This window comes from Cryptomeria japonica, chromosome 9 (assembly GCF_030272615.1).
Source record: "Cryptomeria japonica chromosome 9, Sugi_1.0, whole genome shotgun sequence".
Taxonomy (NCBI): domain Eukaryota; kingdom Viridiplantae; phylum Streptophyta; class Pinopsida; order Cupressales; family Cupressaceae; genus Cryptomeria; species Cryptomeria japonica.
In genome coordinates, this window is record NC_081413.1 from 724,552,691 (window position 1) to 724,576,459 (window position 23,769).

General features: G+C 41.7%; 1 protein-coding gene across 1 annotated transcript in view; it reads right to left on the reverse strand.

Annotated features, from left to right (window-relative positions):
* Positions 1 to 1,192: 1,192 nt before the first annotated feature.
* LOC131067424 (uncharacterized) overlaps positions 1,193 to 23,769 on the reverse strand; it is a 138,974-nt gene continuing 116,397 nt past the window's right edge. Inside the window, exons 4-7 of the mRNA XM_058002423.2 lie at positions 22,674 to 22,871; positions 22,165 to 22,236; positions 1,774 to 1,952; positions 1,193 to 1,612 (exon numbers count right to left, since the gene is read on the reverse strand). Of these exons, the coding sequence (XP_057858406.1) occupies positions 1,489 to 1,612; positions 1,774 to 1,952; positions 22,165 to 22,236; positions 22,674 to 22,871 (573 nt within the window). The 3' untranslated portion in view covers positions 1,193 to 1,488. The remainder of the gene's footprint in view (positions 1,613 to 1,773; positions 1,953 to 22,164; positions 22,237 to 22,673; positions 22,872 to 23,769) is intronic.

The window sequence follows — 23,769 nt, forward strand, 5'->3', positions numbered from 1 at the left end:
AACTGGGTTATTTTCATAATTTTGTGGGTGCATCATTTTCCATGCCTCAAATTTCATGCCAACGGATTTCAATTCTAATTTCATATTCTTTCTGGGTTTTTCACAAGGATTTATGGGTTGTCTTTGGATTTTTTCGGGTCAGCCGTAAAATTTTCTCGAAATCTATGCTAGTCGTACTTCATATGTTTTTTGAAGTTTGTACCTGTATCTACCTCTATTTTCTGTATTGGAATTTGTGTCTGGACTTGTCTCAGTGCATTGAACCTCATACCTCAGGTTTTGTGCACTTAGCATCTTCTCAGTACTTTGGTTTTTGTGCCTCGAAAAGCGTGAAATGGCTTATGGGCATCGATGTTTGTTTCGGTTTTTAATATTTTTTTACCTGAAAAAAATTCTAATGGGTTTTAATATTTTTTTCCCTTAAAAAAGTCTCTGGTTTATAAATATTTTGTCCCTGTAAAAAAAAAATCATGGGAGGGTTTATGATTTTTTCTTCAAAAATTGTACTTTGTTGCAGTCTGTTTTTAGTCGCACCTGGAGTTGTTGTGCGAATATCTGCACTAGTCTCTTGTTTGCAGTCTATTTTCGAGCATCTTGCTCATCTGCAATAGTTTGGAGGGTTTGCCGATTTTTTCCTCGAAATCGTGACAACTGGTCTTGGTGTGTCTCTAGTTACAGGGAGGAACAGTTCTCCAACATCAAGTTGGACAGTTGGTGTTGTTTTGGGTATCTTCAGAAGTTCTGTAGTTTCTGGGAGGGTTGGTGGCAGACTCATCTCAAGGTGCAGAGTTAGTGGTAGGCTCTTGTCTTCTGTTGCAACGTGTTCTGGGAAGAAGGGGGCAACCTTCTCTGTTATTTCTCTTGGTAGTTACTCTTGGTAGTTACTCTTAGTAGTTAGAACGATGACCATTAAGGGAGGGTATTAGAATAATATCATTCTCTTTGTGTTATTAATGGTCATTTAAGTTGTTTCTAATTTCGCCTCTAGTTAATGATTGTTTCTTTTAGAAACATCATCTTTGTAACTCTATTTAAAGGAGCTTTGTCTCCTTGATTAATTGAACAACATCGATTCTTTGAAATCCATATGCTTTTGCATTTGTATTACTTTCCAAGTTTCAATATTGTCTGGCATCTTTCTATTGAATAATTTATTGAGGAAATCAACACCATAGTGAGTTTAAAGCAATGGTTTTCAGTATCAAACATGAAATATCTCATTATTAAGAAAAAATACCTACTTAAGCACTCAGGGAATACAATAATGAATAAATCCACTGTATCAATGCATTCAAGCAATCTGTAATATAAAAAACCATTACTGCAACCAATGAATGTGCTTGTTAATTTTATTTGGGTAGGAAATTAGCGTTTCTAGAAAACAATCACTTATAGATATTCAACAGATCATAGAAACTGCATCTGCATTTGTCAAATAATGATTATGCCTATAAGAAGCATGAACTGAATTAATCAAAATTCCAGCAACTATTTGCACTGCTCTTTCAGCAACAAGGATGTACATGTAATCATTGATGATACCTCTTCATCTGATGCTGTCCCAAAACCTTGCCAACGTATCCTGCCTTTGTTGTCAAGCAAAAAGATATACCTGTACAACATAAATAATATAACAGATAATCATTTAAGCGGTACAATTTATGTACAATTATGATATTTGGCAATTTCACATCAAATAGTGCAGCGCATGAGAAATTGCCATGTCTCCTCAAAAGGTAAAAGCTTGCCATTAGAGAGCAGTAAATATAATACCCTGTTAGGAGGTTCAATATCTTGAGTTCTTTCCGAAAGTCATAATTATCTCCAAATGAATAGACAATTTGTCTTTGAAAACCTTGAGAACCCTCAACAATTTCAGATTTCCGTAATGTGCGGAGAAGCAAACTCTTAATAGGCCTAAGAGATAACAGCCATGAATCTATAAAAGATACCTGCAACCACAGTTTACAGTAGCAGATTTGTAATCTTGATTTACAAGATAGATTTGAATCGTTGAGGAAAGACTATATGAACATCTGACAATGGGCAAATACCCATACCAATACAAATACTGTTCTTGATTTATATGTTAGTATTTGAATAATTAAGTAAGAAAAGACTATATAAACATCTGACAATGGACAAATACGCATACCAAGGCAAAGACTACAATTACTCCCTTTAAAGTTAGGAGAAGAAAAAATCAGATCATGATAAAATCATGTACATAAGAAAAATTTGTGAAGAAAAAATGAAGATGGATCAAGTCAACAGCATTATTATTTACAGTCATTTTCAAAGCTTTTAGGGAAGAATTCACAAATTTCATCTGTTAACCCAAAAGCAAAGACAAAAAGAAAACATCGGAGATTGTCTGGCAGTTATGATGAGGCATGTGGGCAGTTAAAATAATGAAAAGGTGCACATGAAAAATTATTCTCGTTGAGATAGAGATTTGACCCCACTGATATATGATCCAGAATAAATTAAGTACTGTACTAACCGAAAAACCAAAGTCCATGCCTCATTCGACAATAGAGAAGCTACATATGACAAAATATAGTGACTGATAAAAAGGTTCAGGAATGATAACAAGGAAAAACTTGAGGATGCTTGTTACTCACAATGCAAAACTTCAGAGCAAAGGCTACCATGGAAATACTCATGAATTCACAATGCTTTTGCATGGAGCAACCATGATCTAAAAGGTCTTTCTGCACAAGTGTATGTGCATCGGATCAACTTGATAATGAAAGTTGTTCCAATGAGACGAATTCTGCATCCCATAAATCCAATAGAGATGAATTCTCCATCTCATAAATCCAAAATGTACTCAATGTATATAGCAGGAAATCAAAAAAGATGTAAAATGCAAACATAATCTTCAATGCAGAAACAATGTCCTAGGATTCACATATTGTCATTAGATCACAAGATGATGTTCCTCAAATTCAAACTTTTATGTAGTGCCATGTCCTTAATACTCTCAAACCACACAAAAGAGGAGGCAGACAACAATGAAATGCATTTCTGTATAAATTCTCAGGGTCCAATAAAGTCGATACCGACGATGAAGGCAAATCAGGAAAAGAAATTGTGAAGGAAAAGAAGATAAATGCATACGAGAGCATCCCTTATGGTTTGTGTTCAACTCTCACAGCTTCTAATACATTAAGCTTTGCACTTTTAATTAGAAAGCTACAGGAAATTTCAACTTATTCTTGATGACCAGTCAATTAACTACAAAAGTGAGCCTAATGGTAATGTATGCTTCCTTGTTGGCCAGCCAAGTTACCATTCAGCAACTAATTCATTAATGGTACCCTATGAAAAATCGCTTCAATATAAAAGTCTATGAGGTTGGAGACAGATCCAAACAAGATGAGGGCAAATGTTAGCACGAGTTATGTAGGAATTGTGGTTGGAGTTCAACAATATTGAGGCCACTTCTGGATATTATCATCATTTCATTAAGAATTTTGTAAATATCTCTCACTGACCCAACATAAAAGAAGAGTAGACAACAGAATTGTAAATGGCCCAACTGAAAGTCTTTTGGACAAAAAGACTTTTAAGCTTTGGCTAAAAAGAAGAAACGGTACCATCCAGGCATTTACTTCAACAATACCAATGGAAGCAATATGTAGAAACCCAGCCATGAGAGCAAAAAAAATTATTTTTTTGATAGTAATATCAAATCAACATGTATTTAAATACATTAACCATATTCAAACAGCGACATAAAGATAAGTAGGTGAGATTTTCCACATCAAATCAGATTATGATTTTGCTATCAAGAATCAACTGTGTAGTTTTTGAGTCAAACTCAATGACCCATGTTTCATGGGTAGTGGTTCACAAGAACCCATCTCTCATGAGAATGAATGGTCCACTTACCACTCATTGCATATAGGAGATGCACACCGAGGTGAAGCATTGGGCCTTCCTGGGAGGTCACACAAAGGTAATGCACACAATGTTGGAGTAGTACTAGGATGGGTGACCTCCCGAGAAGGCCCAATGCTTCACCTCTATGTGCATCACCTAGATGCAATGAGTGCTAAGTGGACCATTCATTCTCATGAGAGATTGAGTTTGACTCAAACTACACAGTTGAAACTTGATAGCAATATCATAAAGCGACATAAAGGTTAAATTTACACAATTACAATACCACGAATTCAAATAAAAAGAATGAAAGATCCTAACTTTAGGTACCTAGAGATGATTATGAGATGGAATGGCCATGTTTAGCATCTTGGTTGTTTGTGTTCCCTTTTAGTGTCATCTAAGGTGCAACAACCCAACCAAGTGGATGCAGCAAACTATCCTGAAAACAATCTTGTAAAGGGCCGAGGTCATAGACTCAAGTGGTGATTGGTTTGAATCAAGGCTCAATTGTGAAGAGGTTCAGTGTACCCCATACTACACCAAGGTTCCATCATCAACATAGCAAGGTCAAGTACCCCTAATGAATGACTATCTACACACATGTGACTCCCTCCAACCCTTTTTAGTGCATCCTAGATAGAAAAGGAATGTCAATGTACTAAGCACTATCCGTGGGTCCCATCCTTTTCCTAGTCTTCTACACCAATTGGGATGGTGGCAAGCATTGGTCAATTCGAAAGAGAATTCAGTATCTTCCATACTACATCGAGGGTCCAACCTCAATCCCAAGGGTCATATAGGCTCAAAAGAGAATTCCCAAGTAGTGAACTTGCCTGGCTTGGTGTATTTCGACTTCAATCACCCATAGGCCACTGATGACAAGTTTGTCCACCTCGCAAAAAGTTTCTTCCAACATATATCACCTTGTGACCTTAGTGATATTGTCAACTATCTTTTTCACAACCCAAGGCTTTGCATCAATTACCCCAATGCAAAAGGTAGCCGCCAATGAACCCTCCCAATACAACGATTAGCTCCAATTACTGTTACCTGCACGGTAGAGTAACTACTCATGCAACCATTCTCATATCATAACAAGGGTAGCCCTTGGCAACCACCACCTCCGTGAACCAAGTGAATGATAACTAATCCCTAACAGTAGCCCAAACATTGATCATTGGCATGGTTCAATGATTGCCTATCACTACTCAAATATGCCTAAAAGGTTCACACTTGGGTCATCTCTAGCCCAAGGCTTATTGACATTATAAGTTACAATTGAATCAACTTGGCAGGCATTCTAAGTTGGATGGTCAATAATTTGATGTAGTTAAGCATTGCATATCCTTTTAGACACACATTGGCCAAGAACAAAATCAACCAACCCGCTAAACCCTCCAACTACAAACTTGAGGTCACAAGGGCACAAACTATAGATTTCTTGTAATGTCCCCACATTAGGATAGACTTGTTTTTGCCAAACTTAACAATTCCAACAATATAATTCATTTTTCCAATAGCATTCTAAAGTTAACTCGTTTAAAAGTTATTGCGCTTTAGAGTTAACGAACAATTAACATTATATGAAATAATAAATAAGTTTGCTACTAGAACCTAAACCCTAGCTTATTCCCCATAACCAACCATAGTAGAGTTTAGAGAGGAAAACCATGAAAGGGCGCCCAAAGATTGTTCAGCCCAATTAAACCCAAGAGCGCAAAGCATCCAACTAACACAGCTCACCCCTTGGCCCACAAATGGCAAGAACATCCAACTAAGACAATTTCATCCACTTGGGGTGGCCTACTTAATTCAAGGGAACTGATATGCTTCCTCTCCCTAACATATTTCCTTCTATTCCATGTATGATTGCTTGTGGGATAGAAATAAAGATTAAATCAATAATATAAGAGTTTGAGTAGTGTAGATGAGGGATATGAATTTGTTTCTTGGTCTCAAAACCCTTACAAGAAGCCAAAGACTCAAGAATCAAGATCCAATATCAAACAATATAGTTCTTCCCTATGAAATGTGAAACACCAAACAAACAAACATCTTTGACCACACATTCAACGGACGCTTGACTCCATTGCTTTCCTATCCTTCATGATCTTGCACACTAATTGACTTTGCTCTCAAATTTTTAACATGATGCACAAGAGGCTATGAAAGAATGGAAGAAAATGATGGAAATATGATTATGATTTCTCAAATACGCAAAATAGCATTATGACAATAACATTTCAAGATGTGAGAGATTCAAATGTGGGGGTGGCAAATGGTTTTATAAGCATCCTCATGAAGGAAATCCACAGTGGGGGCAATGTGGGATAAAAGAAGGTAGTTATGGCTAAACATTATCCCACATTTGTAAATGGATATGATGGATGGGAAAGAAAAGAAATAAATAGGATGATTTAGGGAGTGGGATTTGAGGATGAATAAGCATAAATTCATGAAATGGTACAGATAAAGAGATAAAACAAAGAATTGATTAAATGAATTAAATAAAGGAAGATAATAGTTATCCATTTAATCACTATAATGATTATAATAAAGCATGAGGATATTAGATTGAAATAATTTATGTGTCTACAAGTAGCACTTCCAAATTCCCATTACTGATCATATCTATGATACATAAGGGATGATTCAAACAATGTACTTATTCGTGTTGTGTACCAGTTATCTGTAAATTCTACAGCTATCTTTATTGAGTGCTATTTATATTTCTCAAGGTCTGATCTTGTTGTGTGTGTGTGTGTGTATGTGTGTCTATCTGTGTCTATATGTGTGTGTTAGTAAGTTTGTGTCTATGTGGGTGTGGGTGTACGGCGAGCAGGGATGTGTGCGGGTGGAGTGCGTGTGCATGCGTGTGTGTGCGCGCATGTGCGTGCGCGCGCGCGCGTGTGTGTTCTCTTATTCAATCTGCTATTTCTACCTTTTTCTGGATTCAACTCAGACTTCCAATTCTTCCCCCTGCATATTTCAGCAAGATGTCAGCATTGCATTCATAGATTCATATCATATTTCCACACATAGACTACTAATTTCAGGCTGATAGTATTGGATGAGGTTCTGCTCTTCTTTCCCTTATTTTCTGATTATTCACTGCTTATTTTCTTTGATTCCCTTTTTATCCTTTTTATATCCTCAATGGTGGGGGGCACACCTCTTCATAAGACCCATTGCCTAAAAAGAGTTGCACCTCTTGGATGCATGCCCGTTTGTTTTAATCATAGTTGGACTACTCGCAAAAAAATCGGGGAGTTTTTTTTCTGCTGGCGAGTATTCACACCATTGACTCGCCAAGATTACTCGCAGAGTTTTTGACAAAAACTCGCCAAGCTGTTGTTAAAAACTCAGCAAGTCTGTATTAAAAACTCACCCGTGCTGCACTATATGCTGAAAATGTCAAAATAAGTGTTCATTTCATCATTTTGTGTTTTATAATTTGTTGCTAAGGGGAAAAACGCCCTCCCAAGCATTTCCAATCTGATTTCCATCGATTCTTGTCAATTATAAGCAGATTTGAAGTAGATTTGAGGTAGTCTTCAAAGCAAAATCAGATTCCCGAGTAGGTTTTCTGATTTTTTTCCTATGTTTTTTTAAAACATTTTTTTTTTTTTCTTGCATCTAGATGAATAGAAAATCATTCCTAAGTAGTCAAAAATGATTTAGAGTCATATGAACAAGATTTAACACCATTTTTGACAATTTTTGTTGATTTTTTCATTGTTTTTTCAAGAATCTCTAGTTTTTCAAAATAAATCAAACCCTAAAGTTTTTTTATTTTTTTAACTTTCAATGATGTCTAAAATTATTTAAACTAATTTAGATATTTTGCTAAATTTTTTAAGTAAAATATTAACTTTGTCTTTTCACTTTGTATGTGTAGGTTAACAATTAACCATTAATTTATGATGGCAAATATAGGTGGTTTAGCTTCAGGGTCTACCTCGTCAGTAGATGCATGCCCATCTGGATATGTAGACACCCATCCTAAAGGTGCTAGAGATAGGGCTTGGAAGTATGTCTTTGAAGGATCGGAACCTAGGTCAATGCTATGCATTAAATGTGAAAAAATGTTTCATGGAGACATAAACCGCCTCAAATACCACCTTGCAAGCATCGAGAAGCATGATGCTAGGTATGTCTCGAGGCCACATAAGAAATAAAAAGAGACGTTAATGCCATACTTGCAGATGGGGAAGAGAAAAAGTTGCAAAGGGAGAGGGCAAAACTAGCCATAGCTGAATCTCAAGATGTTTCAATTAACCTTGAAGAAGAAGAAGCACTTTAGGGCATAGTGGGCTCTCGTCGTGGCCCACATATCTGCAAACCCAGCACCACCTCGACCACCACTTTTGCTTCTTCTAGTAGAACACCTACTACATCAGCATCAGTGGCATAGTCTATAGGTAATTATTTTGTGCCCAGGAACACATCTGGAGCATAGCCATCATTAGAGGCAATTGGATGGAACAGGGAGGTGCATGAGAAAACAGACATTGCATGTGTCGATTTTTGGTACTTCATCAACATCCCATTTAATGTGGCAAACAATCCTTATTGGCTTAATTTGGTTACCGCACCGACAATTTCAGGAAAAGGATATAAGCCCCCCTTCTCACAAGGACTTGGTGTTTGCCCTCTCGGGTGAATACTTAAAGCATGAAGTACGTAATGCAGAACAATGCCATAGATATTAGACAAGTATCAGATGTGTTATTCCATTCATCATTCGTGTCCTTTACAAGTTACAATAAGGAGTATATAAAGATACCGAGGGGGTGCGAGCGCCAATCGTCGCACCGCAACTGCCACCCCTCGATTGCCAACTAACAAACCCAATTACGACTTAATTAACTATTCGTATTCCCGTATACAATAATGCGGCTAACATCATCCCCCCCAAAAAGAAAAGTCGTCTCCAGGCGACTTACAACAAAATGGAGAATACATGGAGCTCGCAAAAATCCAGAAGAAGAAAAAAAAACTAAGGAAGTGCAGAAGGCATCCCTGATGAAGAAGGCGCCGGTGGTGCTGTAGCAGTGGACGCCAAGCGCCCACGGAGCTCATACACCTGCTTCGTCCTCCTCTTGAGATCCCGTTCCGCAACCATCTGCCGCTCCATAGCAGTCTTTACCATATAGGCTGCCTCCAGCACCTCCTTATCCTTCTTGTCCACATTTTCCAGGGCACTGACCAACCGAGTCTCCAACAACTCCCTCGAGGCCCTCTCCTCTTCCAACTGTATCAGCAAGGCAGACTTCTCTGCTACTAAAATGTCCACCGCTGCCTGGTTCTGTGCCATGGTAGCCTTGAGCTCGCGAAACTTGGTAGCCAGCTCCTCTCGAGCTGTTACTGCTGCCACCCTCAAAGCCTCAACTATAGTTGTCATCTGTTGTGACCTCCGAAGCTTCAGATAACCTTCACGGAAGGCCTGCTCTACCTCTCTCACCAATGACTGCATCTGGGTCTCGCCAACCCCCTCAGTGAGGCGCCAAGCCTCCAGCATCGCCAGGCTCTCCGTGTCCGGCCACCCAGCACACTCAAAACACCTCTCAAACTCAGCTCGGCATCCCGTGCGAGCAAAGGTCAACAACCCTTCCATCCGCTCAACCATGGTCGCATCGGCCTGGAGTGTGGCAGATGACACAAGCCGCTGTGCTCCCAGAGTCATCTCAGTAATAAATTGCTCCAACTCTCCACCCTGCTGACTTCCCACTAGCACCTCCTCTGCTCTGTACGGCCTGGTTACTACCACCGCAAGGGGTGAAGCAACCCTCTGAACTGCCCTGCTGCTCGGGGAACTCCCTTCCTCGAGATCAATGACATCCAAGGAATACGTGGTCCGCCCTGGGGATAGAGTGGCCTCTCCCGGTGCCATGGGTGCCATCTGGTAGCGGCTCAACCAGCTAGTGAGGTCATCATGAAGAGTGCCTGCTGCCGTCATTGCCTCCTGCATATATCCGGGTAACCCTAGCACATTCTGTCCTGTCACATCCGGCACTCCGTGCACCATGGAAGCCTCTGCACTCTCCAAGGTCTCCACCCGTGGTGGTGTCATGGCTATTGTCGCCCGAGGCTACCCGAAACTAGGAACTGGTACCGTGGTGACTACACTCACTGTCCCGAAGGACCGCGGCACCGCCAACTGACAAGTCTCTGGTAAGCGGGCTGGTGTAAAGTGGACCTGCACCTGTGATGCTACAGTAGACCCTACTGTACCTGCAGACTCCACTACCCCTTCTTCAGGCAACTGGTCGCCCCTTCTCCCTGTCAGTCGGAAACTCCCTCCGCTTACCTGGGAGGTGTCTGCGGATTCCTCCTTGCCACTTTCTGCATCCTTAGCCTCGGACTCTTCCGTGTCGAACTCCGTATTGGACATGGCGGCCTTCTTTCGTTTTGTGCCCAAACGTGCCTCCGTGCCATGTGCCAAGACGTCTAAGTGTGACCAATAGAATATGGGCGGCTGGTCTAGTGCAACACGGCCCTGTGGCTCCAATGGCTGTGAGCCCGGGGTGATCTGCGTGCGGACTACGTCCAGGAATAATCCAATGGCGTAATGCGGCATGTAGAACTTCTTGTATTGCAGCGTCATGAACTCATCCATCCTATCCGCCAATAGTGACGCCCAATCGTATACCACTCCATTGTGCAACCCATTCATCAGCACTATCTGTGCAATGGCTATGTCCGACGCGCGGGTGGCACCTGTGAGGCGACTCTTCACCACGGACAACAGGCATCGCCATACTCCCTTGGCAAAAAATTGTTTCTTCACTCCCCGACTCTTGCCTGCACTCTTGAGGCTATCTTTCTCGCCTTGGGTAAGGTTATCGCGCAACATCAACTGGAGCAATGTGGCACGATTCTCTGGGGATATTTTCTATGAAGTGTCTATTTTCTTTCCTTTTATCCCTGGTATGCCAAATACCCTAGTGAACTCGCCTGCCGTGAATGACACTGTTATCCTCTAATGTTGATAATCAAATACCGACTGGTGGCGATGTCTGTCATAGCTGCCAATCATGGCACGCAAAACCACCTCAAAGTCCTTTATCGAAAAAACTGGCATCTGTACGGCCCAGTGTACCTATGCCTAGTGAAGGCTTTTCTTTATTAAATCATCCTAAGGTGTCTTTGCCCACCAGTTCCGACAGTCGATTCCATTCAAACCCTCGAACATAATATTATCTGTCGTTATTTCATCTCTGTCCTTTGTCGCCAAGGGTTTGGGACGATGCTTCTTGCTTTTTTGACTGGTGCTCATACCGAGACTACCTGCAATGCGCACCCCAGATGGTAAAATCCGTTTGCCTGTGTCTGCACTGGTTCCTTTTTGCCCTCCCTGCAACTTGTCTTCTAACGGCTGCAACCATTTCCGCCAATCTGCCTTGTTCCTATTTATGTCCATGAGTACCAGGTTGCTTCTTCAATCCTGCTTTTATAATCCTTTTTTTCCAAAACTAAAACTCGGCTGTCGTAGCGGCACAGACTTGTGCGGCTTGGTGCGTGCAGGGTTGTGTCGGCTGCGCGTGTGGGTTGTGCGGCTGTGGGAGTGTGCGGCACGTGAGTTGTGCGGCTGCGAGAGTGTTCGGCGCGTGAGTGTGCGGGCGGGAGTTTTATTTTTTTTAAATGTTTGCCATTGCCGCGGGGTTTTATTGTGCGGTTGGCGGTGTGCGGTGACCACCACACGGTGGCATCCACCGCCTGTGGCCCCACCGCACAGTGGTTCCACCGTCGGTGGTCCCACCGTACGATGGGCCCGCTTTTTTTTTTTTTTTCTTAATTCTTTTAAGCATCCGTCATGGTCCGGGCTCCCTCCGTTTGTGGTAAATTTTTAATTTTGACCCGTTGACGGCATCTGGTATCTCTTCCCCATCCAGCGTCCACAACTTAATTGCCCCGTTGGTATTGACCTCGCGTACCTTGAATGGTCCTAGCCAATGCACTTTGAATTTCCCAGGTTTGATTTCGTTCCTTCCGTTGAATTTCAATACCAACTGCCTAGGAGTAAACTTCATTCACCGGAGATGCTTGTCGTGCCAAACCTTCCGTCTTTGCTGCGCTGTCTCTGTCGCCCATTGAGCCATCATCCTTCATTCGTCCAATTTGTTCAAAGCGTACAGTCTCTCCCTTAGGCTTTCCATGTCGCCAAGTCGATTATCGATGGCGATCCGGAGACTCGGCACCATGAATTCAACTGGCACCACGACTTCTTGTCCATACATTAGCTGGAAGGGATGCCCAAAGTACTGACGGTAGGCGCTCCTCCCAGTCATCCTTCTCCACTCCGCAAGACTTATATATCACCGACATTATTATTTTATTGGTCGCCTCGGCCTGCCCGTTCGCCCGTGGACAGTAGGGGCTTGATAAGGAGTGGAAGATTTTAAACTCCATTGTTAACAGTCGGATTATGTGATTTACAAAATGGCCTCCTCTGTCACTCATCAGTTGGATTGGAATCCCATACCGCGTAATGATGTGTTCATAGATGAATTTTGCTGTATTGACTGCCGAATTGTCGGGTAAGGCCCGTGCCTCCACCCACTTGGTCAAGTATTCTGTTGCCACTACAATGTATCTGCATCGTCGAGCTCTACTTGGTTTTAATGGTCCGACGAAATCCAATCCCCATCTCTCAAACAGTTCCTAGGCATTCGATGGGTTGAGGGGCATAAAATCCCTTTTTAATGGTGGTCCGGCCAGTTGGCATGTATCACAGCTTGTTACCCACTCCCTGGCGTCATTATGTAGTGTCGGCCACCATAGTCCTGCCAATAGAACTTTCCTCGCCGTGGTGTCGGGCCCCATGTGTCCACCTGCGGGCCCTTCATGTGCTTCCCTTAGGACGCCCGAAATTTCCTCTTCTAGGACGCATCGCCGTAGGATCTGATCGGGTCCCATTTTATACAATAGGCCATTAATGAGTTGGAATGTCCTGCTCCTCAGTGCCAGTTTCCTTCTTTCTCCTAGTGGCATCTCCCTCGGGAACCGTGATGTTGACAAATATTCCCCCACGCTTGTGTACCAGGCGGGGAGAACTGCGATGCGAAATAAGTGAGCATCTGGAAAATCTTCGTTCACTCCTTCGGCTTGTTCTCCTGACAGGATTCTCAACAGCTGGTCAGCTATCACATGGCTCTTCCCAGGTCTTACTATAATGTTGAATGTAAATTCCTACAACAATAGCAACCATCGGCTGATTCATCCTTGGATAATTGGCTTGTTTACCAGATACATTAAAGCCTGGTGGTCCACATAAAATGTGAGCGGGGTGGCGAGCAAGTAATGTCGAAATTTCTAGACGGAGTACACCATCCCGAGGGCTTCCCTTTCTGTGGTGCTATAATTTTTCTCTGCCTTCGACAGGAGTCTGCTTGCAAAGTAGACCGGGTGATCTAGCCCGTGGTCGCCAACTTGCGCCAGTGTGGCCCCTATGGCAAAGTTGGATGCGTCAACGTGTACGTGGAACTCTTTGTCCCAGTCAGGATATGTTAGGATTGGCGCACCCACCAACCGTGACTTCAATTCTTGGAAGGCCTCCTCCTGAGCCGTCCCCCATATATACCGTTCACCTTTCCTTGTCAGCTTGTCCAAAGGGCAGGATACTCGAACAAAATTTTTGATAAATCGCCTATAATACCCTATGTGTCCTAGGAAGGATTTGACTCCCATGACATCTGTGGGTGCCTCCATTTCCACTATCACCCGAATCTTGTCTGGGTCAATCTTGAGTCCAGCGTTACACACTATGTGTCCTAACAGCTTCCCTTGAGGTACCATGAATCTGCATTTTTGGGGGTTGAGTGCTAGGCGAGCTCGCCTGCATCTCTCCATGCATTCGCCAAGTGCGGCCAAATGTGTATCTTGGTTACTGTAGATAGACTAGTCGTCCAGGAATGCCCTAAAGTTCCCTACTGACATCTTTTCAAATATGTGAAGGATTATCCGTTGAAAGGTCGCTGGTGCATTGCATAATCCGAACGGCATTCGATTATACGCGTACACGCCATCCTCCACTATGAAGGTAGTTTTTAATTTTTCTTCTTCGACGATGGATATCTGGTTATACCCAGAAAATCCATCCATGAATGAATAAATTTCATGACCGGCCACTTCTTCCAAGAAGCTATCCGTAAATGGTATTGGAAACGGGTCTTTTATGGTGACCGCGTTAAGGCATCTGAAATCCACGTAGATTCATATCTGGTTTACCTCCTTTTTAAGGGATATCACTATGGGCGATACCCACTCGCTGGTCTGCACTTTAAAAATAATCCCGGCTTCGAGCATACGTTCAATTTCATCATTCACTCTTGCCGCATAGTGTTTATTCATTCTGTATGGCCTCTTCCGTACAGGTACGGCCCCAGGTACGAGTGAAATTTGGTGTACGCACAGTTCTGGCGGCACCCCTTTGAGGTCCTTATACGTCCAAGCGAATACATCCTTGTATTCCATGAATATTTTAAACGCGGCGGCTTTCAAAACTGGGTTCCAGTCGTCGCCAACCAGGATGTTTCTTGGCTCTGCTTCTGTGCCGAGGTTTGTAGGTTTTACGGATTCTTCGTACCGGATTGGTTTTGTCATGTCAAACCTGTGTGCTGGTACTTCGTTGACCGGGGCATCCCCTTCGGTGTATTCCCCGTACACTGGTGGAAATTCGTTCTCGTCCCGATCCTCGTCTACCTGCAACATGTTACACCCATACAACAACTCGTAGTCCTCCATTTGCCAGTGGAAAAGCCCATTAAGGGAATCGGTCTTGTCCTCAGAACATCCTTGGATTCCGAGAACGCCTTCCTCGTTCGGTTCCCTTCCGTACTTTCCTCCGTCAACTCCGCCTTCGTCGTCTGATTCTGACTCTGACACGAGTTCTTCACTGACAAGTTGTGTTTTTAGGTCGATAATAAATTTTCTCCCGGCTTTCTCCATTGACAACGTGTTACGCTTCCAATTGTGATTTACTCTGGCTGCCACCAACCACCCTCTGCCCAGAATGGCGTCGTATCCTTTCTTAGCTAGCGGAATCACCACGAAGTCGAGGACAAATGGTTGTGTCCCGATGGTCACTTGTTGCGCCATGAGTGTTCCAAGGGGTTTGATACCATGTTGATCCGCTCCCAGTAAGTTGAAGGTTGACGGCCATAGTGTTGGTTTGCCAAGCTGCTTCCAGGTTTCTTCCGGAAGCACATTCACTCCGGACCCGCCGTCGACGATAGTGTCAGTCAAAATGGTGCCCAGTATTCCCATTTCTACCACCACCGGGTGCCGGCCACTGTATAGTGTCAGGACCAATGGGTCTGTAGGTGTTCTGCCAGAACCATCCGTATTTCGGGTTGCCTGATTGTGCGGGGTTACTTGGACCGTACGTAGGAGTGTCGTACGTAATTGCGGCATCGTTTCCAGGAGGTCCTTCATTTTCACCGGCACTTCAATCTGCAGCATTTGCTTCAGGATATTTTCCTCCGCCTCAGATCGAGAAGTACTTACCGCTTCCTGGGTGCTCCTTTGTACCAACATTTCCTTCGCCACTTCCACCTTGGCCTCCAGCGCTCGCTGCTTCTCCGTGCGAGGGTCCAGGTATGTGGCCTTCTTTGCCTGTGACCGTGTGATTGCCAATACCCATTCCTCCGTCCTGTCGATGTTGAGCAGGTTCACTCCAAACTTTGGGCAAGTTCCATCATCGTGGTCTCCAGGCCCACACCATTTGCATAATTTTAGTGGAGTTTCTTCTGAGGTGCATTCTCTAGCAAAGTGGCCCCATTGATTGCAAGCTCGGCACTAGATCATTGGCCGTCCCTTTGCATCATATTGGATTCGGCTCCTATTATTATTATTGTTCCTCCCCCCTCGCCAGTTGTTCCGATATCCGCCAGGTGATGCATTATTGTTGGCGGTTTGCGAAGTTCCAGCGGCCGGCTGCTCTTGCGTGAAGAGGACTTGTTGGTTCCTAGTTTACATATTGTAGGGACATTCCTTTGTCAAATGTCCCGCAATCTGACAAATGTCGCAGAAAGCCTTCTTGGGACAGGACCCCTTGGTGTGTCCGTCACTCCTACAGTCGGTACACCACACGTCATTTTCTTACGTCTTACTTGTACTCCCTTTCATGGCTTTGAATTCTTTCAGCATTCGTTCCATGTCCTTTTGGAGAGCGTGCACCTTTTTACTCGATTCTCCACCGCTACTGCTTTCCCCATCAGAATCTTCATCATCGTCAGATGAATATTTATTACTTTTCTTCTTCCTTGATGTTTTGTATTCGCTCTCTAGGTCCATCGCCCTATTATAGGCGTCCTCATATGACGTCGTGGGTACAATTTTCATTTTTTTCCGTAGGGAGGATTTCAATCCTTCCACGAACCATCGTTTTTTCAAGCCCTCAGCCGGTTGGCTTTCCATTGTACCCAACAATTCCTTCAGTCTCTTGCTGTATGCCCGTACTGTCTCCTTGGTACCTTGTTTGGTACTGTATATCTCTGTTACAATTTTGTTGTCATCATGGAGCAACCGAAACTCTTCTGTGAATTCCTTCTGTAGGTTGGCCCACGTGGCCACTTTTTGCTTATCTACATCGAAGTACCAATCTATGGCAACTCCACGTAATGTGGCTGGGAACTGCTGTACCCAGTCATTCTGGTCTGTCACTCTGTTGGCAGACCAAATGGTTTCACATGTACGGCAGTGCCGTAAGGGGTCTTCCTTGCCGTCCCCTGTGAACTTTGGTAATTTTTGTTTACTGGCCATCCCGGGTCGTCTCCCTGGGGGCGGTTGTGTCTGTGTCTGTGGACCTGTGCTGCTTCCTCCGGTGGCGTTGGTGGTGTGTCTTGCGTGGGCGACTGGAGGTACGGTGTTTTGCCTGTCGTGTGTGGCACCTACACCCATACGGTTACCCTCCCCTTCGCTCTCACACGCGCCCACTCCTAGTTCCCGTTGGTGATCTTCACTCCGTGGCGTAAGGGATAAGTTTCTGAACTGATCCCGAGTCTCCTCGACTAGATTTCGCCGTAACCTTGTTTCTTCCAGAAACTCTTCATGGCTCCGCGTCCTACAATGATCTGGCGATGCATAGAAATTTCCGTCGGCCTCTGCACCCTCCGTGACACCTCCTTGGTTCCCCTCAGGCCCCCCTTCGGCAGGTCGTCCTTCGGTAAGTTGCCTCAGCCTCCGTCTACGTTCTACTTGCTGCTCTAGAATCAAGGCCCTCTGCCCGGCCTCCCACTCGTCCATTTCTGCTTTTTTATTTCTATTTTTATTCTATAGGTTTGGCATTAATTGTCGCACATTTCCATAACTCACAATTCATAAATCAAAACTTTCTTTATTAATTCATCTGCTTAAATACAACTCGTGACAATGACACTTTTATTTGAAAAATAAAAAGTTCAACGTTCAATTCCCTCTTGGCCCGGTGCCACCGTTTCCTGTTGGTTGTTTTCTTCGTAGTTGCGAAGGATCTGTCGGCGTTGCTCTTCCTGGGCAATCTCCTCCAGGTGAGCCTATTGTGCCAGCGATGCCTGTGCAAGCAACCGGGGGATGTGGTTCATCAACCGGTTTACTGTCGGGCTAACCTCCAGAGCTGTCCACACGGCACTTGGTGGGATTTCCGCCTCCGCCGCCTCTCGTCGGACATAGGTCTGGATGGCTACCTAGAGTAGAATTGAAAATTCTCTCGTTGCCGTGTCTTCTCCTTTGTAAAGTTCCGTTTGCGCGTCGTCCGCCTCTGGGTTTATTTCACCAACTGGTAGGCCCATTGTGTCTGTGCGCCATCCGTGTCTTCCGTTCCTGAGTACGTCTAGGCAACGACACCAAATGTTTGCCCTCTCAGGTGAATACTTAAAGCATGAAGTACGTAATGCAGAACAATGCCATAGATATTAGACAAGTATCAGATGTGTTATTCCATTCATCATTCGTGTCCTTTACAAGTTACAATAAGGAGTATATAAAGATACCGAGGGGGTGCGAGCGCCAACCGTCGCACCGCAACTGCCACCCCTCGGTTGCCAACTAACAAACCCAATTACGACTTAATTAACTATTTGTATTCCCGTATACAATAATGCGGCTAACACTTGGGTGGGAGGTTAGTAAATAGTCCACTTGATTTCATTTTTAAATGTTTTTCTTGTTTATTAAATCAAAATTGTGTACTAAGACCTAATTTCATTTTTGTACTTGTAGGTTGCTCACAAATGCAGTTGATAGGGCAAAAGAAGTGATGGAGGACCAAAGAAAAAAATGGAGAAAATATGGCTACAATATTCTTTCCAATGGGTGGACAGATGGCGAAAACCGCACCATAATTAATTTCTTGGTTGCTTGCAAGAACAATGTGGTGTTCTTGAAAACGGTGGATGCCTCCAACAAGGTGAAAAATGCTGAAACTTTGGCTCTAATGTTGGAGCAAATTGTCATGGAGGTGGGAGTTGAGAATGTGGTGCAAATAATCACGGATAATGCAGTAGCATATGTGGCAACAGGTAGAATCCTCCAAAATAAGCACCCCACTCTTTTTTGGTCACCTTGTGCAACACGTCCTTGACCTTCTTTTGGAGGACATAAGAAAACTTGATTGGGTGACTCCAGTTGTGGAAGATGCAAGGAGGATCACAAAATATATTTACAATCACCCTTGGGTTCTTCACTTGATGAGAGAGCACACCCAAGGGAGAGATTTGGTAAGAGCGGGTGTCACAAGGTTTGCATCAACTTTCTTGATGTTGCAAAGCATTTTTGGTGCATTGACTTCTTTGAAACAAATGTTTGTGAGTCAAGCATGGCTAAACTCACCTTATTCAAAGAAGCTTGAAGGAGAGGGTGTTGCATGCATAGTCTTCGACAACCTATTTGCACAAAGAGCTGCAAATATTGTGAAGGTAACTTCAAAACTTGAATATTTAATTATTCTTAATTCAAGTCTCTCATTATTAGTTTGTACCTTCAATAATTGATCTTTTTGTAATTTGTATTTTTCAATTGGTGTCAAAGCCCTTGGTTAAAGTTCTCCACTTGGTAGATGAGGATCAAACCCCAATGGGGTATGTTTATGATGCCATGGATAGGGCCAAGGAGTCTAACAAAAATTACTACAAGGGGGATAGACTCAAATTTGATCCCATCTTGAAAATTATTGATAAGAGGTGGAACAATCAGCTGCACCAACCCATTCATGCAGCAGGGTACTACCTCAACCCTTGTTTTAAGTTCGAGGATTCTTACTCAGATCCTAATGGAGAGGTCATGGAGGGCCTCACTACATGCATTCAGAGGATGATACCTGAGATTGAGGTGAAAGACCTCGTTGTGGCCGAACTCCAAAATTATGAGGAAGCAAGGGGTAAGCTATTCTCTTCAAAGCTGGTCAGGAGAGGAAGAACCACTCAAACCCCAGATAATGTTTGCCATTCGGATTTTGGGGTCTAAAGTAATTGATAATTTGATAAAATATGTTTTCACTTTTCACTTTGCTTTCTAACTTTTCAATATTATATTTTGCAGATGCTAGGTGGCAAAGTTGGGGTGGAAATACCCCAGATCTCAAAAAAATTGCCCTCAAAATCTTATGGCAACCTTGTAATTCATCCAGTTGTGAGCACAATTGGAGCTTGTTTGAAGCCATCCACACGAAGAAGAGGAGCAAGTTAGCTCAAAAACACCTCAATGACCTTGTCTTTGTGCAATATAATCTTCGGTTGCGCATAAGGAAGGTAGAGGAAGCACTAGCTGGTCCAATTGATTTGGATGATATAGATCCTTACAATGATTGGAAATTGCAGGAGCAGCCTCCATTGTTTACTGAGGATGACATCTATGATTTAGAGAGGCGAGCTATGGAGGAGGGTGCATTTGGATTCACACTAGATGACATTGAGGAGGATGAGGATGAGGAGTCATTGTCAATGCCAGGAGCAGCTAAAGGAGGAGCTACATCTACAATGGAGGTTGAGCCATAGCCTGAGCTAGTCATACTGAGCGAGAAGGCACAGCCACAGCAGACTTCTAGGACTAGACCCTCTATTTCTACCTCTCCCCTAGATTTTACTAGAGCTGGGAAGAGGAAGATGTAATTGTATTGATGTATTTACTTTTAGTTTTACAAAAACTATTTACTATTTTGCTTCCAGCCATCAGCATTCCTCATGAGGATACAATTTTGTACCCACTTTGCATTTAAATCAATTAAATATATCTAGACTCAGCTTGTTTCTTTTGTGTTCTCATTTATAGACTCATTAGATGCATCTCCTCATTGAATTTTGCAAAAAAAATATATTTCTAATTAAATTTAAGCAATTCTTTAAGTTACCGAGTTTTTTGCCGAGTTTTTTTTCGGGCCTTGGCAAGTTTTTGGTCTGGGTGAGTAGTTCAACTATGGTTTTAATAATAGCAACCAATAATTAAACTCAGTCGACTGTCTTAAATAAATCGCTGGCATCTTAATTCCTTTTAATTCAGGTCGGCCCCTTAAATAAATTGCTGGCAATTTGATTTTTTATAATTCAGGTCAACCTCCTTTATGTAATTGCTCATAATTAAATTCCCTATCATCTAGATTAGCCCCTTGCATTTATTTAATCATCCATATTTGATTATATAAATCTAGGTTTATGAGTGCTGCGACTAGGGTTTTTGACTGCTGCGACTAAAGTTTATGTAGGCTGTGACTAGGGTCTAAGACGGGCATGACATTTCTGCAACTTTAGAAGTCGTTAATATTTATGCCTCTTTAATTTCATAAGATTTGTTTACCAGACAAATTTTGGTAAGGACTCAATAAATCTTTCAAGCTGACAAACTGAATTTACTGCATAACTTCTACCTGGGTCAATATTTTGTCATGAAATTTTGCCACATTGCATTTAATAACATCATGAGCCTCCTTGCCAAGTGATTTGTCTCCAGAGCTGTGAAACCACAGATTTAATTGTTTCCATAAATCTCCTTACTGAAAATTGAAGTTTAAAATCTCTCAAACCAGAAGGCGCCTTGACCTACAAACTTACCACACTGGGCGAAATATTACCAGGAACACCCCCACAAAAGAACTTGCATCATATAGCATGAATTTCAAGACTTAATTATTTTCGTGATTCTCGACAAACTGCATCACTACTTCTAAGGGTTTTGATTGAAAGGATGGAGATTTTGTTTCTAATTGGCAAGAGAATCAGCATTTGAAGATGACTTGGGATCTATTTGACTAAGAGGTGGTCAATAAGATGCTTTTGATGCAAAATTTTAAAAGCTGACCAGTTTAAAAACAGGGCTAACAGGATTGAAATAAAAAATCAGTTTAGGAAGGCATATGGAGTTCTAATTGAATTTGTGGTTTCTGTTACAAACTCTTTAATTCTCATATCTAAAGCATATTTGCCATAGGGTTCATACTGTAATTTGGCATATTGCAACAATAGTTAATCAGGGACACTTCATTGACATCAGAGCATCAATCATGCCAGCCTGTGGACCAAATTATTGAATGCATGCAGTTGAGACAGGATTTGAGGGCTTTAGAAAGAGAGAGAAAGATTGGAAGCTGCACAAACAGAAATCAGTATTGGAATAGAAGGCAGAGATAAAAATAAATTGGCATATCAGGGAGACAAACGCAATGCCTTTATCCAAAAGCAGGAGCAGATAAATCAGCTACTCCTCCAAATGATAGAATGAATGAACATCACTTTAAATATCATCAGATCCACACAAAAATTTCACATGTGAACAGAGTAACTCAAATGGCCCAACCAGTCACAACATGGCTTTGGCTAGATCAGCAGCTAGATCATTTCCACCCACCTTTTTACCCAAAGAAGAAGCTCCACCTGATGGTGAAGAGCATAACTGCCAATAACTGCAAAACTATCACCAACACAACCCAACTATCGTTGGTAAAAGCTAACCACCAGTTTGCAAGGACAAAACTACAATGACGGCTATGTCACTGTATAACAGAAACTCGTTCTGATCCAAATTTTGTTGAAACTTCTAGTTGTTTGAGGGTGCCATTTTTCTTGATATTTTATGGATCATCAATTAAGTCAAAGGTCAAACCCAAAGTAGAAGAAATTGAAAGTGCTTCAACTGTTTACTAGCATGCATGCCTAAAAGTAAACCATCGTAGTAAAATAGAACAAAATTATGACATCACATATAAAAAAGTGAGTCACTCTTGTGATTAACAAAATGATCATAAGGAAACAACTAAAATTTATAAATTTATAATGCACATTATTCAAAATTCAAATAACTAACCTCGTAAAGCTGCAGATCTGTCTTAGTTTTGAAGGCTTCCAGAAATGGGGAACTCCAAGAGTCAATCATAGCCTACATATCCAACAAAAAAAGAAGTAAGAAATCTATTTGTAGCACATATTATAATACTAGTAACTGAAGATATGTAAAAGGTATAATATTATTCCATCAATAGCATATAATATAAAGAAAGAAATAATATTAATGTTCATGAGTAAGCATGAAAAGGTAAAAGTAATGAAGTTATCATTCACAAAGAAATAAAGCAACAAAAATATAAGGCGCGATTCTATTAAGAAAATATATATCTCGATCAAACTGATAACAGTTTTGGTGTCTTATAAATTTAATTGAGCAACAGATTACAAAAATAAAGTCATTTAAGTAAAACATTTCAATGCAAACTGTTTCTGTAAAATCAATGGTATTTTATCTTTCTGAGATCTTGAAAACCATTTTGGTAAATACTATAAAGCAAATACAACTTGAAAATGTGACATGTTACTAACCTGAGAATTGGCACGAAAAGAAAGGCATATGAGTGTTGCATTTGGACAGGTAGTTGTATCACTGCAGTGTATATGATCATTAGACTTTACAGCCTCACCAGGCAGAGAACATTTTCTACCATCTGTAAATTCTACAACTAACGTCGGAAAATTTTTAGCAGCAATTGTTGGAATGAGAGTTTTGTTTGCAAAGCCAATCTGCAGAAGCACAAGATGTTTTGAAGTTAACTGAGAGATTATCTATTTATTTCAATATCCATATTGCATGAAAAGAACCAAAACAATATAACTATACAAGAAGTATGAACCCAAAAAATGCCGCAGCTGAATTCTATTTACAATCACAAGCAAGAGATATGCAAACAGAATCCCACATATAACCAATAAAACTAAAGGGAAGGCTAGCAACTTCTCACTTTAAAGCTTGGTTCTACCACAAATTAGACATGCAAAAGAAAACAAATATTTTCTTAACAAGTAAATTGTTGAAAAAATATAGTTCCATATGTTGGCATAGTCTCCAAAGAGATGAACATGAAATTTAGTGATGAGTTTTACATACAAATAGAAAATTAAATGGAAATTTCACAGAAATGCAAAAAAATCCATGGATGTTGGCATGTTGCTAAAATGTACAGGTATCTTGATTGCAACATCATCAAAAGTCAGAGAGAATCAGACACAAGCACAGAAACTGCCTTTGAGCTCATGAGAATGACCCAACTGATGTCGGCTCCTCTTTGTTGTTATCTGTGACTCCATGTTGTACTTTTTATTTGACGACATGGATATCCTAATCCATGATTTTTGTAAACTAGAAAATACATGTGAATATTTATAAGTATTAAAATTTTGTTTCCTTCAACCCAAATCCACATTTATACTCATTTGTTTGATGTATAATTGTGTATGTGAGCAATGTGGCATGTAATTGATTAGTTTTTCATGTCTTTAAAGTTGATTTATAGAAGTGCATAAAGGAAAACATGTGCTTCTTTCAAAAACATCTATTTACTATTTTTTTTTTTAAATATTGAGTTTGTGTCGGGTATTCGGATTTGACGTTACCCGTGCAGTGGGGGTTTCTAGAATATAT